Source organism: Molothrus ater, chromosome 1, assembly GCF_012460135.2.
Source record: "Molothrus ater isolate BHLD 08-10-18 breed brown headed cowbird chromosome 1, BPBGC_Mater_1.1, whole genome shotgun sequence".
Lineage (NCBI taxonomy): Eukaryota > Metazoa > Chordata > Aves > Passeriformes > Icteridae > Molothrus > Molothrus ater.
Genome location: NC_050478.2, coordinates 51,825,061 through 51,839,260, shown reverse-complemented (window position 1 = coordinate 51,839,260; position 14,200 = coordinate 51,825,061). Strand labels below are relative to the sequence as shown.

Genomic DNA, 14,200 nt, shown 5'->3' with positions numbered 1-14,200 from the left:
TTTTATTTTCCCCAAAAATGATGGATTACATAGTAATTCTCTATGTACTTGGACATGTTGATCAACCTTCTCCTTCTGTCCATGTCTTTTCTCACTTTCTGTTCCCACCATAACTTCTATAACAGTTATTCAATTTTGGAAGACATACCAAAAAGCACAGTCACTGAATCTCTGAATAAACATGGAAGTGAACCAAACCAGACAGTTCTGTGACATATTCAGAGGGTTCAACCTGCTCAAAGTTCTTTGTAATACTACTACTGCCAAGAGAAGCTTCTTCTGATGGGCTAAAGCCTTTCCTGCAATTTAAATACACCTTTTGATACCTTAAGACAGCCTTGCATATAAAATGATTACACAGCTCAGTTAAACAGAGTTGACACATGATCTATGTCATGCTAAGGGCAATTCATTTGACAATGACCAAATGTTGTGACTTCTTGAGCACATTTTCCTGATATTAATCGCTTTCTCTTGAAACCTCATCAGCAATCATGTTCCAGATCTGTAATTACCACACATCTTTTTAGCAATGAAAAGATTTAAGTCTGAATGACCACAGAGAGGCCTTCAAATGCAGCATCCACCACAGAGAAAATGTTTTTTCACATTTACTTAAAACTGGGATAGGAAGAAAATAACTGTAAAAATTAGAAAGAAATAATTTCTACACTACTTTTGTGATACAGGCTTATCTATAAAATTCTTCTGACTGCTAAAATTGTTGAGGTTTGGAAGTTTTTAAAGAATGAGAAACTCTACTGCACTGCTGCTTTGTAAAGGTTCATTCATAGCTGTGCTCTCTGTAAGGAATAAAGGACTTAATACTTATCCTCCTAGGAATAGAAGGTATAATTCTCATTCCCTTTATCTTGGATTAGCTGTCAAGACAGTAAGTGGACTGTTCAAACATTCAGTGCTTTCAGTGGTTTTAAATCAAGATGAAACATAGGCCAAGCTGTTAAGATGTGCCTGTCTCAGCTGCTCAGTGCTCAGCTTCCCTCCCAGTCCTGGATGGGTAAAAAGGGAAGGTGAGGAAACCAGAGTCCACTTAAGCTGGCAATTTAGGCATCCAAAACCAGGAGATAATCAAAGTATTTTAATTCTGGTATGATTTGGGCCCACACTGCACTTACACCACTTTTGCCTTTTACCTCAAAGGACTTCAAAATCCAATGGACCCACCTTAATCCTGTACTAAAACATGAGCTTGTTGTTTTGTTTAAGCATGTATTTTCACAGGCTAAATAACTTACTCATAATTCTTTGTAAAAATCTGAAGTTTATTAGCAATGTACAGAATTAGCATATCCCCAAGTTAATTGTAAGTCATTGTGACAGCATCTTACAAGTTCGTGTTCTTTCTTAGGACACTTATGTTGCCAAATAGGTCAGTCTAAAGGCATTCTGAGCCTTTCCAATTCTTGCACTTCAAAATATTTGGGGCCTCTTCAAAGACTTGCAGTGTCAAATAAGCTCCTCTTTCTCTTTTCCCCCTCAAAAGAAACACACTTCAAATGTGCTGTTCTGTAACTATCCAGTTTAACCTGATAATCAATTAGTCATATCTTATTACACCTCACAAAACACCAAGGTGATACTATGGACAACTATGGGCATCTTTAGCCAGGGCCTAAAGCTAAGGGTTTGTTGTAGGTAACATCAAGAAGCTTGAAAGACAAGTGCATGTTCAGACAAGGAAAAAACTTAGCTACCTGCTTAATGACCTCCACTGCCAGAAACAGAACTCCCAATGAGCCAGACCTTGGGCTCTGAACACAAGCAGCAAAGGTTTGAAGGATCTGGGGTTTTTCAAAAGAAAATCCAACAGAATGATACTCATACTCCAAAGTACCAAATTATTTCTGTGCTAATGATGCTGACATTGAACCAACATTGATTCTTGTGGTTACACCTTATCCAGGACATCCAAGTTAACATTAAGCTTTATTTCAATGAAAATAGAGGGAAGCCCTCTTTAAAAAAAGAATTTTATGGGGGTCTGAACCAAATTAATTCAAAGTAACTGAGGGAATATTAATGTCAAGAACTTATACATCAGGCTGTGCTAGTCATATAGCTTCCAACAATGGAAGATGATAATAAAACCCTAAAAATTATAGTTTGTCCCCATTATTTCTGAGGTCAGTGGAATTTTCCCCAATGAAAAACCTATGACAATGTTTTGTTTCTGTTCCAATGTGATTCACTGTAGATGAAACCAAAGACAGGCTGATATACATCGCCATTGTCTTTCCAGAGTATCAGATGAAGAATTGTTAACTTGCAAGAAAAAATTATGTTAATGGCCACAATACTTGTTCCGTTTCTATGTGCTACATTTTTGGCTAACATCTAACCAATTACACATTAAATAAAATAATCCTACCATGCTGTTTTCTAGATGTAAATGCACAGACTATTTTAGTAACACATTTATATAATGCTGAAATTTAACAAAACAGCCTACTTTACAAAAGAGAAGAGACAATGAGTAGAGCAGAAAAGATATCTGTTTTATGACTATATGACTTTACAGTTCAATTTTAATACTTGATAATATGGGTGAGCAAGACAGCACGTATACCATTCAGATGGGAAAACCAGCAATCCAACATCCATATTCCCAAACTACTGCTGTCCCTTCAGGCACTGAACACAGTGAAGGATGCACACTCCATCAGTCAAGTAGCTAATAAATACTAGCATAGTCTCAATATATTACAGAAGAGTTAAACTGTTCACTGGCTGAGTTAGTCATAATTGCAGTCATGGTAATAAAGTAATAAAAACTTTTAAAATTCAAAATCTGGAAATACAGCAAGACTCAGGCAAATTAAAAAGAAAAAATCCACTTTTAAAAAGCAGTCACCCTTAGAAATCACCACTGGATCAAGGTGAGCCACTTGTACCACGGTAGGCTTCTTGGGACTTTTTTTTCTTTTTTTTTTTTTTTAAATTTCCTTATCATTAAAAAAAGGTTTGTCTGCCCTAAGGCAACCCAGGAGTAAGAGAAAAAGTAAGACTATAACACAATAGTTTGATCCAAAGGCCATCAGAGCCAGTGAGAAGACCCTGACAGACAACCCTAGATAACATCCATATTTTACAAGACCTTAACACTTCACCCTAGTAATGGATTCATGCTAAGCTCTAGCTGTGAAAATAATACTTTTGCCCTGTAGTAACTCCCAAAGAAACAATGTTTTTATATACTTTTCACTGTGTAGCTTGAGGCAGCGAAAATCCAAGAGTTCCTTTCATGGGATTAAAAACCTGCTCTTTTCTGACACAGGCCCTATTTATGCTAACCTCATGCATTCACCTCTGCTCCTCGAGTTCATTCCCAGGACAATTGCTCTTCTTGAATCACTAACAAAATGAGCCATGAATAATCTTTTTTTCCTATTGTCTTATGCTTCTCTTTCTGCTTGGGGTGCTCCAAAGCACTCTCCTGACAGTATTTTCCAAAGTTCCTTCTTTCAACAGTCCTCTGGGAAACATCATGGTAACCAGATATATAGCACGATGCTATCAAAGGCTTCCATACAGCAGATCTTGTAACAATAGAACTCCCCTAATGGGATTTGCATCCTAGCTTCATAGAAAAGGCACTGTAATAACCTCCCATTTTTTCCTTTTGCTGTAATCATCTGTTATGCTTCTCACTAGTACTTCAAAGTAATTCTCTATTGTTCTGTTACTCTGAACTTCAGCTCAGCAGGGTTTAGTTTTTCAAAGCATCACAGAGGGGAATCTTAATTACTCGGTTTTTTTTTAATTTTTTCAAACAAAATCTCAAATCCATAAAACAAACAAAATTATTTTAGATCAGAATTTCCTGCTGCTGGATTCACAGAGAACTAAAATCAACAACAAAGCACATTCAGTTGACTGTGTCTCAAAATTGATCTAGAGACCTCATTCTGTCACAGTTTCTACTATGGTGAGGTGACGTGAACCATGCAAAAGGCCTAGAAGATCAGCTCTGTCCTCACCTTTGCCTTTAGCTTTGCTAAAAATTCACAAAAATACCGAGACTTACCTTTTAAATTGTCCACACACCTAGGCTACGTATCTCAAGAACCCAAATTCTGAACCAGAAAGGCACTAAAAATACATATGTCACAAATAGAGCAATTTTATCATATTTCTGGAGTTTTAAGCTTGGTTTTCTAAAGATAAATCTAAGCTTCCAGTTCAGCACTGAAAATCTGGTAGATATCAAGCTTATACAGAGTCATAGGCAAAGCACAGTCTACAAAAGCTCTCTTCCCAAAATCCCTTCTAGTACAAACTACTGCATGTCCTAAGATCCAGATCCTACTTCACACCTTGAGTCCTGTGTCCAGTTTTGCTTGTCTCTTTAAAAAAAATCAAAAGACACTGAGGTGCTGGAGCATGTCCAGAGAAGGGCTACAAGGCAGGTGAAGGGTCTGGAACACAAGCCCTGTGAGGAGCAGTTGAGGGATCTGGGGTCGTTGAGCCTGGAGGAAAGGAGGCTCAGGGGAGACCTCATCACTCTTCACAGCTGCCTGAAAGCAGGTTGGAGCCAGATGAAGGTCAGCCTCTTTCCCCAGGTAACAAGTCACCAGATAAGAGATGTAACCTCAGACAGCTCCAGGGAAGGTTCAGGCTGGACATCAGAAGGAATTTCTTCACTAAAAGGGTTGTTAAATACTGGAATGGGCTGCCTAGGGAAGTAGTAAGGTCACAGTTCCTGAAGATGTTCAAGAAACAACTGGTTGCGGCACATAGTGCCATGTGCCAGGTGGTGATCAATCAAAGGTTGGACTCAATGATCTTAGAGGTCTGTTCCAAATGATTCTGTGGTTCATATCCAAGCTTAAAGCATGGTACTAGCCAGCCCTAGAGAGTGCCAGATTTTCTTGTTCCTACAATATATCATAGATTCCCTACCCTTAAGAACACTTCAAATAACTTCTCTCAGACTCCTGTAGTTGAAGGACCCCTGAAACTGAAGGACCTAACTCATATGCAATCCAACAACAGGCACATCATCATAACAAAATGTTGTTTAAATCTAAATTAAGTGTCACAGAACATCAAATTTAAGTTATTAAATACAAACTAGAAATTATATTCCTGTTTTGAATCAAATGTGGAAAAATGAACTTCATACTGACGTTTTAGAAGTCTAATAGAACAGAGTCCCTCTGTTCTCAGTAGATCAGAGTAGTTTAGCTGAGGCCAGCAGTAAGAGTTACTGCTAGTCTGGATGCCTGCTAGAAAGTGCAATAAAGCATACAAGCCCATGCGACATCCCAATCACCATTTTTATGAACATTTTCCTATTTATTAATAGTAGCTGCTCTGAATTCCCTCAAGTTTTATGCCGACTGCCAATTCTGGGTCCAGTACAAATTTGAGATATATTACAAGCAAGTTCAGCCAGAAATGAAAATAAAAGGTGAGAAAAAAGCTCACCATATGCCAACAAGGCAAGCTCATTGGATGACAGGTAAAAGGGCAAGTGAATGGCTGCACATTGTGGAAGTGTAGGTGAGTTCAATCCCTAAAGACTAAAGGAAAAGGTGTTAGTCATAGAGAAGAAAAAAAACAGTACCAGGGAATGTCAGGTTATTTCCCCTCCTCTTATTAAACTACAGTATCTTTTCTTCAGACATTAAAACTGTTCCAAATGATCTGTTACCTTCCCCTCTGTACATCTGAACTGATACCTGAACTTTGTATTGCTACTTATATCTTATTTCCCTCTTAAACCTCAACTGAAGACATTCAAAATATCAATCACTGCAGACAAAAGCATATGGAACATAAAATGTATGGCAGCATGTGGCATTCAAAGACAGATGACTTGGAAATCATGCATACAAATCAGCACCTTTTCTGATCTGATGGTTTAGTTAGGAGAGATATTTGGTAATGCAGTCACCTCTAGGTGCTGACCAACAATTCATTATTGGCATTTTCACCAAAGAGTAGGTTGGCCTTGACAGGAAAGTTGCCTGACCTTCAAAAGAAGATTTGGAATGCAACAGCTGCTTTGATTGAGCAGTTGCAATATGGGTATTGATAGAGAAAACTCAGTTTATGGATAAGCCATCACAATATAAATAGTCAAAGAAAATACCATTTGAAGACACTTTAACAGATTTTGGATTTGACTTACTACACTGCTGCCATAGAAGAATGCTTTCTATTATCTCACTATACAGAGCTGGAGTCTCCAGGGTGAGCAACATTCCTCTTTCTGGAGCTCCTCCCTCTTCATGATCTACAAGGTGTCATAAAATGCCCATATACTATGCATATGAAGTGGCTGGTCATGCTGTTGTAGAGCAGCACAAGATGATGCAGATAGACCCCAAATGCCTTCACTGGAAAGAATTGTCTATGGAAGAGACTGTTTAGGGATGTGCACCTGAAGGATATTTTTGCAGCCTGGTTTCATAGATGTCTCCTTTCTATTGACTTGTCCAACATTAAACACACCTCCCACAAGTCAGGATTCAGTCAGCCTGCTCCAAAGGGATGATGGTAGCTTATTCTAACACATTAGCCAAAGACATTTGGTAGTAAGAATGGCTGATATTTGAAGTTGCTCAACATGTTTTGTTTGATGAAAAGCTTTCATGGAAAGTATTTATTTGTGGAAAGAAATCACAATCCTTTTGAGGAAGGCACAGTGGCCAATGTATGACAACCATTGTGAGAACTAAAAAATACATATGGAGACATTTTCCTACTGTAAAGCCCAACATCATCAGGTTGCTATAGAATGTTGTCATTTCACTCTGACTTTTTAAATAATCTTATTTTCCAGAGCATAACTCCTTGTTCTTTAGAGCTGTCATTGTCGACATTTAAAAGTGGAGAGCACTCTGCAATGTACAGCCATTTAACATCCTATCATAAAGCAGAGACATAAGGAGATTTTGGATCCTTTGAGTAGCTTGTAGGGGTAATGTTTTCAGAAACAAGAAACAATTTTCAGATCCGGAACTTAAAGATAAATTTCACTGAGGTGATTTCTCAGCACTTCAATAATTCTGCCTCTTCCCTAGGGAGACATCAAAAAGTCAGAGCACTCAACACTAGACACAGCTGTAATTCTTGGCATAAGTAAGTCATTGCATTTCTGATTAAAGAGTTTTTAAAAGAAGAATCAAGGTCTCAGGAACTCTCATTTACTCCCCAGAAAGCCCATTCTGTTTTCAGCCACTAAAACCCAGGCTTTTGTACTTTTCAAACCTAACATAAAGACAGCTTCAGACTTTCAACTCACAGTCAATTCTGTGAAAGATATATTTACATTTGAAATCACCTGAGAAGTAGCCCCAGAGACTAATTCAAACTGGATTTTTTCACAACCATATTTTTTTTATTAAATAGGATTCAAACCAGGAGCTAGAAACTTTGCATAAGCAGGGATTTAAGATGCATGACAGTGTTGTTAAGGTAAGACCTACTGGATCTAGTCTTCCATACAGAAAACTCACAGACAGAAAAGTGTACAGCTTTGAGAAAAGCAGGGTCCGGACTCTTTGACATATTTTCCACATTACCTCCTATTCCCCTTCACCGACCTATTCTCTTTAATTCCTCTTGCCATTTGGTTTTTCCCCTTCTCACTATATGCAGCCCAATAAATCCTTCAGGGAACAACCAGTGTTGTCTGCCATATTAGTCTTCATCCTGCTTTGGCAAACTGTCCTTTTTCCAGCATTTCATCCATCCTGCTTTTAGGACAGCACTAATACTGCATGACTGTACCAAACACGTGTACATAATCTAGACTGATTCATTACAGTAAAGATATATAATAGACTAAAATCATATAGTCCTTAGCGTGTACTCTTCACTGTTGTCACTTATCCAGCTTGTATGGCAAGAATAGTAAAAGAGGTCTCTTGGAAGTGATGAAATCTGATTTCAGCGTCCTTCACAAAGCACAAAGAAGGAAGTTCATGCAAACTTGTACTGACTGAAATAGTTCTTTAGAAAGTATGTCAGTAAAAATAGATTTCATAAATGTGTGTAATAAGACAAAGGTTAATTAGCTGTAACCACTTTTTCTCAAGGTCAAGAGGAGTTACACTTGGGATAATTTTAGCCTAGAATAGCCACTTATTGATGTGATTTTTTTTAAACTTAGGACATCTCACATCACACCACTTTTTACTTGACAGTAAACTGACAGGACTAACAAAATAACTTATTTTGATAGGTGTCATAGAGTAACTTTATGATGCTTGTATCATTTGCTTTCCTCCCAAATTTGCCCTAAACCAGGACAATAGGACCCAAACTACTTGAAAATAACACATTTCAGCATTCTGTACTGAGTATAACAAGCCAAAATTCCTGTAACTCAGAGAAGTGGGACAATATTTTATCTTATTTTTCCTTTGCATTTTCCTCTCCCTTTCTCCCCAGGTTTGTGTAGCTAGCAATATTCTGTGGATTAACAGCCCCATTATTTCCTCCTCATCTCCCCTTTATGATATCTCAAGCATATACTGCTTTGTTCCTAAGGATGAATCCTTCAGAACTTCTTTCAGTTCACATACCAAACCCCCAGGTTCTCCTAGTCCTCTAACAGTCCCTGTGTTAACACTCCTCCAGAAGCAGCATCCAGAAAACTGCTGACACAGTCCACTAGCACTGTAAGCCAGGCATTACCAAAACCTTGTCCTGGATTCACTAAGGTTTGCTGCAGCTGAGATGCTTTGAAGAAAAACATTTCATGTTTACCACCTAACCACCTACATCGGTCATTTTACTTAGAAAATATCCACCTATTTCTTAAAGTAATCTACCAGCAAAAGTCTTAATAGCTTAATTAGGACTTCTGCTCTTCCCACAAATTCTTTGGAAAACTGTTTACAGCACCAGTGATCACTTTCAAAACAGTTATGCTCAAAGAGCAGGAACCCATTGAGGTAGCTTTGAATTAGACAGTCTTTGGCCTACTCGATTTTATTTAGCTTCTTACTTCAACCCTTTACAGAAGCACTACAGTTTAAAGGCTCATTAGTGTTACAGTAAGAATACTATGCCCCATGATTTGATCAAATGAGGAAGATTTAAAATTCAAAAGGACAGAGAGACAGAAAAAAAAGTCTAATCAACAAAATACAGCACTAAAGCAACACATGCAAGGTACTACAAGACACTAAATACTGCCATTCAGAAGCTGTGCGTGTCTGGTTTACTGTCTCTTTTTTTAACCCCAATCCTGAAAACAGGAAAGGTGGGACAAAGAAATAAGATCAAAGGCTTCACCTTGTTTCCTTCTCTATCTAATACAAAGCAGGTGTTTCAGTGCAGCTTTTTAAATGAAAAAAATATGTAGAATCACATCTATAAAATAACTGGACAGCCCTTCCACTGAGTGCTTGTTACTTTCTTGCTAATTATGCAAATGATCAGCAAGAAGTAAGTCTGAAAGTGAGTGAATGAAAGTGAGTCTGTTTGGGATACAGCACCTGTTCAGATGCTTTGAATCATCTTGTACAACTCCTCTGGCTATATGGGTACCTAATTTGGGTTTACTGGAATTAAGTACTATATCCTGCTCACTTCATCCCTTATTTCAATTCCTTTTAACTGTACAAGCTACCCCATGCCAGCCCTTCTGCCTGTGGTGCAACCAAATAGCTCTATCTGCTCCAGTCAGTTAAGAGGAATCTCTCTGCAAGGTTCCCATCCTGGGAATAAGTTAGAGACAGCTCCTGTGGCTTTTCAGAAAGCTTCTGAAGGACTACATTCCTGCATGGAGGAATTAATAGCTCCAAGCTTGTAAAGATTTACATACCTCCACAAAATGTCAGCAAATCTGAAGCTATCATACCAGAGATGATGATTAGCACTGTGCATATTTAACAAAGGAGTAGTGAAATCTGATTTGCATATTTCTAACAAGCACACAAATTCCCCACTGCTTTCACAACTTAGTATCTATATGGTTCATTTTATTTTGATTAAATTTAACACTTTTCACTGATGACCTTAAAAGAAATGCTCACTTCCAGACTCTTAAATGCACCATTGATCTGCTACACTTTGTCAGCAAAACAATGATTGTTCCTAAGAAGCCTCTGAAAAGCTACAGTCTTACACAGATCAGTGCACAAAGTTCCCTCTGACATGTGCAATGCAGGGATGCAGAATTTGCATGATCAGCTCATTTGCTGCATTCAGCAACAAAGGACATACTCTGCCAGTTCACACCCTCACCAGAAGGTTGCTCTAGTAAAGCGGAAGTCACCAGACTGCAATTCAACAGACATGAAGCTGGGTAACAGCTAAGAAAATAACCAAATGAAGATGTATGTAAGTTATTATTACCTCTGCTCCACAGACAATGGAAATGACCTTTGTTGAAAGGCTGGTTCAGAATCAGAAGGCAAAACTTCAGGTTCCCTGTAAGATAAATGTTGGCTCTCATTAGCAATAATATTGATTTTTTTTTGTCCTTTTTTTTTTAAATTTTATTTTTGCCAGATGCATTTTAGTCCAACCACATCAGAGTAACTCCACTAATATCCTTGCTTCTCAAGTTTTACCACTGTCAGATTGAGAAACTGTCAGAACTTCATAAAATACTTTTTACTTGGTAGGGTTTTGTTACATGCTTAATTTATAAGTGACTTTTACTTACTGAAGGCCATCCTCAACAGGACCCCACATCTATACAGCTCTCACATTTAATCTCCCACTTGCTACTGCTGCCTGGATGCAGCAATTACTGATATGAGCTTACCCTGGTCTCTGTTAATGGGGAAGGCTGGAGGAGACTCCATATAAGATCTCTAACCTATACCCAATATTCCACCCTCCTGGAGGATGCAGAACTCTGGCTGCCATCAGTGGCTTCTGTGCCTGTGTTTTCATATCATGTATAAGCTTTAATTGCAGTAGATATTCTACAAATAAAGAATGAAAGGCCATGACCCAGGAGCTTAAAATCAAAAGCTAGTAAAAGCAAAAGTGTACTTTAGCCTGTGTTATCTAGGTGATACTGCAGACTAAAAACCTCAGTGGATTTACCAGCCCAACTTGATTGAGCTCATAAAGCCTCCTGTCCCTGCAAAACATGCATGCTGAAGGTTGATAATAAACCTACAGTTAGAAAAGCCTTAAAAGAAAGAAAGAATGTATGATATGACACACTTTGAATTCAAAGAGTAAATACGTAAATCTTTGACAGCTGCCTGCAGTGGGATTTGCATTATTTCACTTCCTAATTATCTTGCCAATCATATAGGAATACAAGTTTCCCCTGGAGCTTGATATCCTTAGGCAATCAAGTTAATAAATAATATTTGGTCATGTGAAGCCACTGTTATTGAAAAATGAAGTCCTTTATCACTAGAAAGTCTTTTGAGAAGATCCAGTATAACAGGAGGCACAGGCTACAGTAGAAGCCTGTGGCCTAAGCCATACCATGTTATCAAGGAAAATACAGCTGGTCAAACTGCTGAAGTTGAAAGAACATTTAGGGATGGAATTGGAAAGGGCAGTCTTTAAAATAATTATTTAAATGCATGATTTGGAGAACAAAGTGAAGGTCATCAGACTGAGATACTACTATTCTGCCTCTTCTGCACCTTTCCCTTTGAGTGATTTAGGGTTTCCCTCCCCACTGACCCATTTGAGGCCTCAGTTTCCTAAAACAGAAGCAACAGTATTGTCCTCCTTCATAACTATCAAGAGAAATAGAAATGAAGACCTAGATGATTTTTACTCCAGTGAAAATTCTACATGATTATCATAGCCTGGTGCTTTCAAATACTTTCCTGCAAGCCTTCTGCTTCCATCTTTGCTGACATTGACCTCACTTCCATTTAATTTATGTATATATAGGAGAATAAATTTTCATAGAGAGAGGTGGAGGGACCAAGTAAACAAAGGCAAGTGAGAAAAGTTTTTTCTGCGCGCAGTTTTGCCTTGTCCTTGAACTTTAAGAGAAAGGTAGAAAACAATACATTCAAACTAAGTGCCAATTTCCAGCTGCCTCACAAAATGGGACCTCAGCAGCAGATCTCCTAATGATTGTTAAGTGAGAAAGGCTGCCAACTCCTTGTATTAAACATAATCATCTAGTGATGCTCTCCATTGAAAAGAGCCAGCAAATATCCCAGGTTCTGTTACTGATACAGTAATACAAAACAGGCACAGGTGCTGTAAGCCTATTCTTGCTGGTGAATCACAAAAGGCATTTCTGTGCCTGTTTTAAACCCTTAAAGCATTTCAGCATATGATTGCAGCTTTTTTTTTTTGCCCATCAGAAGTACTCTTGTTATATATATTAGGGTACATTTTTGAAGCCAAGACCTGGCTGCAGGTGTCTACACTGAGATTTCAGAGGCTGATTTTCAGAGATGACACTTCTAAGAGCTTCCAGTGAGGCCCATAAGAGATGCTGGGTCTTACATGTTCAGTTGTTGCAAAGAAGTCAAGAAGTAGATGCCCACAGCACACACAGTTAGGAGATGGGGGGGGGGGGGGGGGGGTATGTCTTTGGGGTGCTTTGTTGTTTGGGTTTTTTAAAGTGCAGTTATGGGCTGAAAAAGTAGAGAAATGGAAATTATTGTTTCACCTGCTTTTAGAGAAGTGAACACTCCAGTCATTTCAAACCAGTCATTTCATACAATTAAGGCATGATAAAATGCTATGATTAATGGTATGATTAATGCTGACAAAATGAGCCTAAATGTCAATATTTTAATGGTGCCTGCTGAGTTAATACAAAGCTGCACACAAGGCTCAGTCCTCAGTAGATGTAAAACAGTAATAAAATTGGGCCGCAATAATTTACAACCATTGCCCTAAAAACTATTAATATATTGGGACATCTGATGGCAAAGACCCACTCTACAGACAGAATATGCAACATTAATCACTCTGAGAAAAACTTATGAGAGCTCACTGTGTCACTGCTCTGAACACTCTACTGGGTATTCATTTGAAAACAAATCTACTTCAAGGCCATTTATCTTTAAAAGCCCTCAACAAATTAGGACATATCTATCTCCTGGACTGTCTACCCATCTATTTTTCACAAAGATAATTAGCACCCTGACCCAACTCTTAGTGACATTGTGCTCTGTTTGGACTAATGGGAAAGAGATTTCTGTAAGCAAGAAATCACTAGCAATATCCCCAGATATGGATATCTCCACTGAAGAAACTTTTGTGAGCCTTTTGCTAAAGGCAGAACAAGTTCCTCTCTTACATAGTTTCTTCCATTTTTAGTATAATTTTCTCTTTCATTGTGTACTTTTGCAGCTCTTGCAGCCTGAGCAAATTCAACCACCTGCAGCAAAAGCAGAGAAGAATAAACTTCTCCCTACAAAACCTGCAGCTTATTTTTGATATTTACATCAACACAGAGAACAAATGGAGTCACATCCCATGGTCAAAGTCCTCCTGTAGAAGAATTAGCTACACAGTAAGGCCTGTGATGTACAGGCCTACAGAAAAGGAGGATGACTACAGGAAATTTTTACTTGCATTTAAGGAACCAAATTCTCCCCCCCTCTTGTTTTTCTATTTGATGCTTATAAACCTTGCAGTCTTACAGGCATAACTTACTGAGAAAGAATGAACATGGACACAACTGTGTGAACAGGCAGTTACATGAAAAAATACAGCTAAAAAATCTTCTGGCAGACTTGGAAAAATCCTAATCTTTGAATAAAACTGGATCACTTTTATTTCTGTTGGAAACCTTTCCTAAGTTACAAATCAGTCCATCAATCAATCAATCAACAATGCCTACAAGTTTCTACACTGGCACCATCACCACATCCTTACTGAAATTTTTTTTCTTTTTCTTCTTTCCAAAATTATTTAGCTGAACTTCTTTGATGAAACTTCTCATGCTTTGCATGAGAAGCAACTTTTCTTGCTTTGAAAAGGGCTTTTATCAAAAGTGTTGTGAACCTCCCTGATAGCCTATGCAATGACTTTTTACCACATGGTAACTCACTCTGAACAATTCCAATATATTTGAGAGCACAGATTTGCTATTCTAAGCCTTCTTGGCTTCTCCCTGTCATATTGTATTTACCTAGCTATTTTATACTTATCATTATGCATTTTTAATTCATTCCCTTTGCCCCATGCCAGTCTTAAGGCAGTATGTCCATCACAAAGCATAGGTAAAAGACACATTTTTAAAGACAACCTTTTCTCTGGTAGCCACTAA

General features: G+C 38.1%; 1 protein-coding gene across 1 annotated transcript in view; it reads right to left on the bottom strand.

The window, feature by feature from the left end:
* Positions 1–14,200, bottom strand: part of TPK1 (thiamin pyrophosphokinase 1) — a 304,393-nt gene that overhangs the window by 236,136 nt on the left and 54,057 nt on the right. Inside the window, 1 exon segment of the mRNA XM_036407049.2 lies at positions 10,336–10,410. Within this exon segment, the coding sequence (XP_036262942.1) occupies positions 10,336–10,410 (75 nt within the window).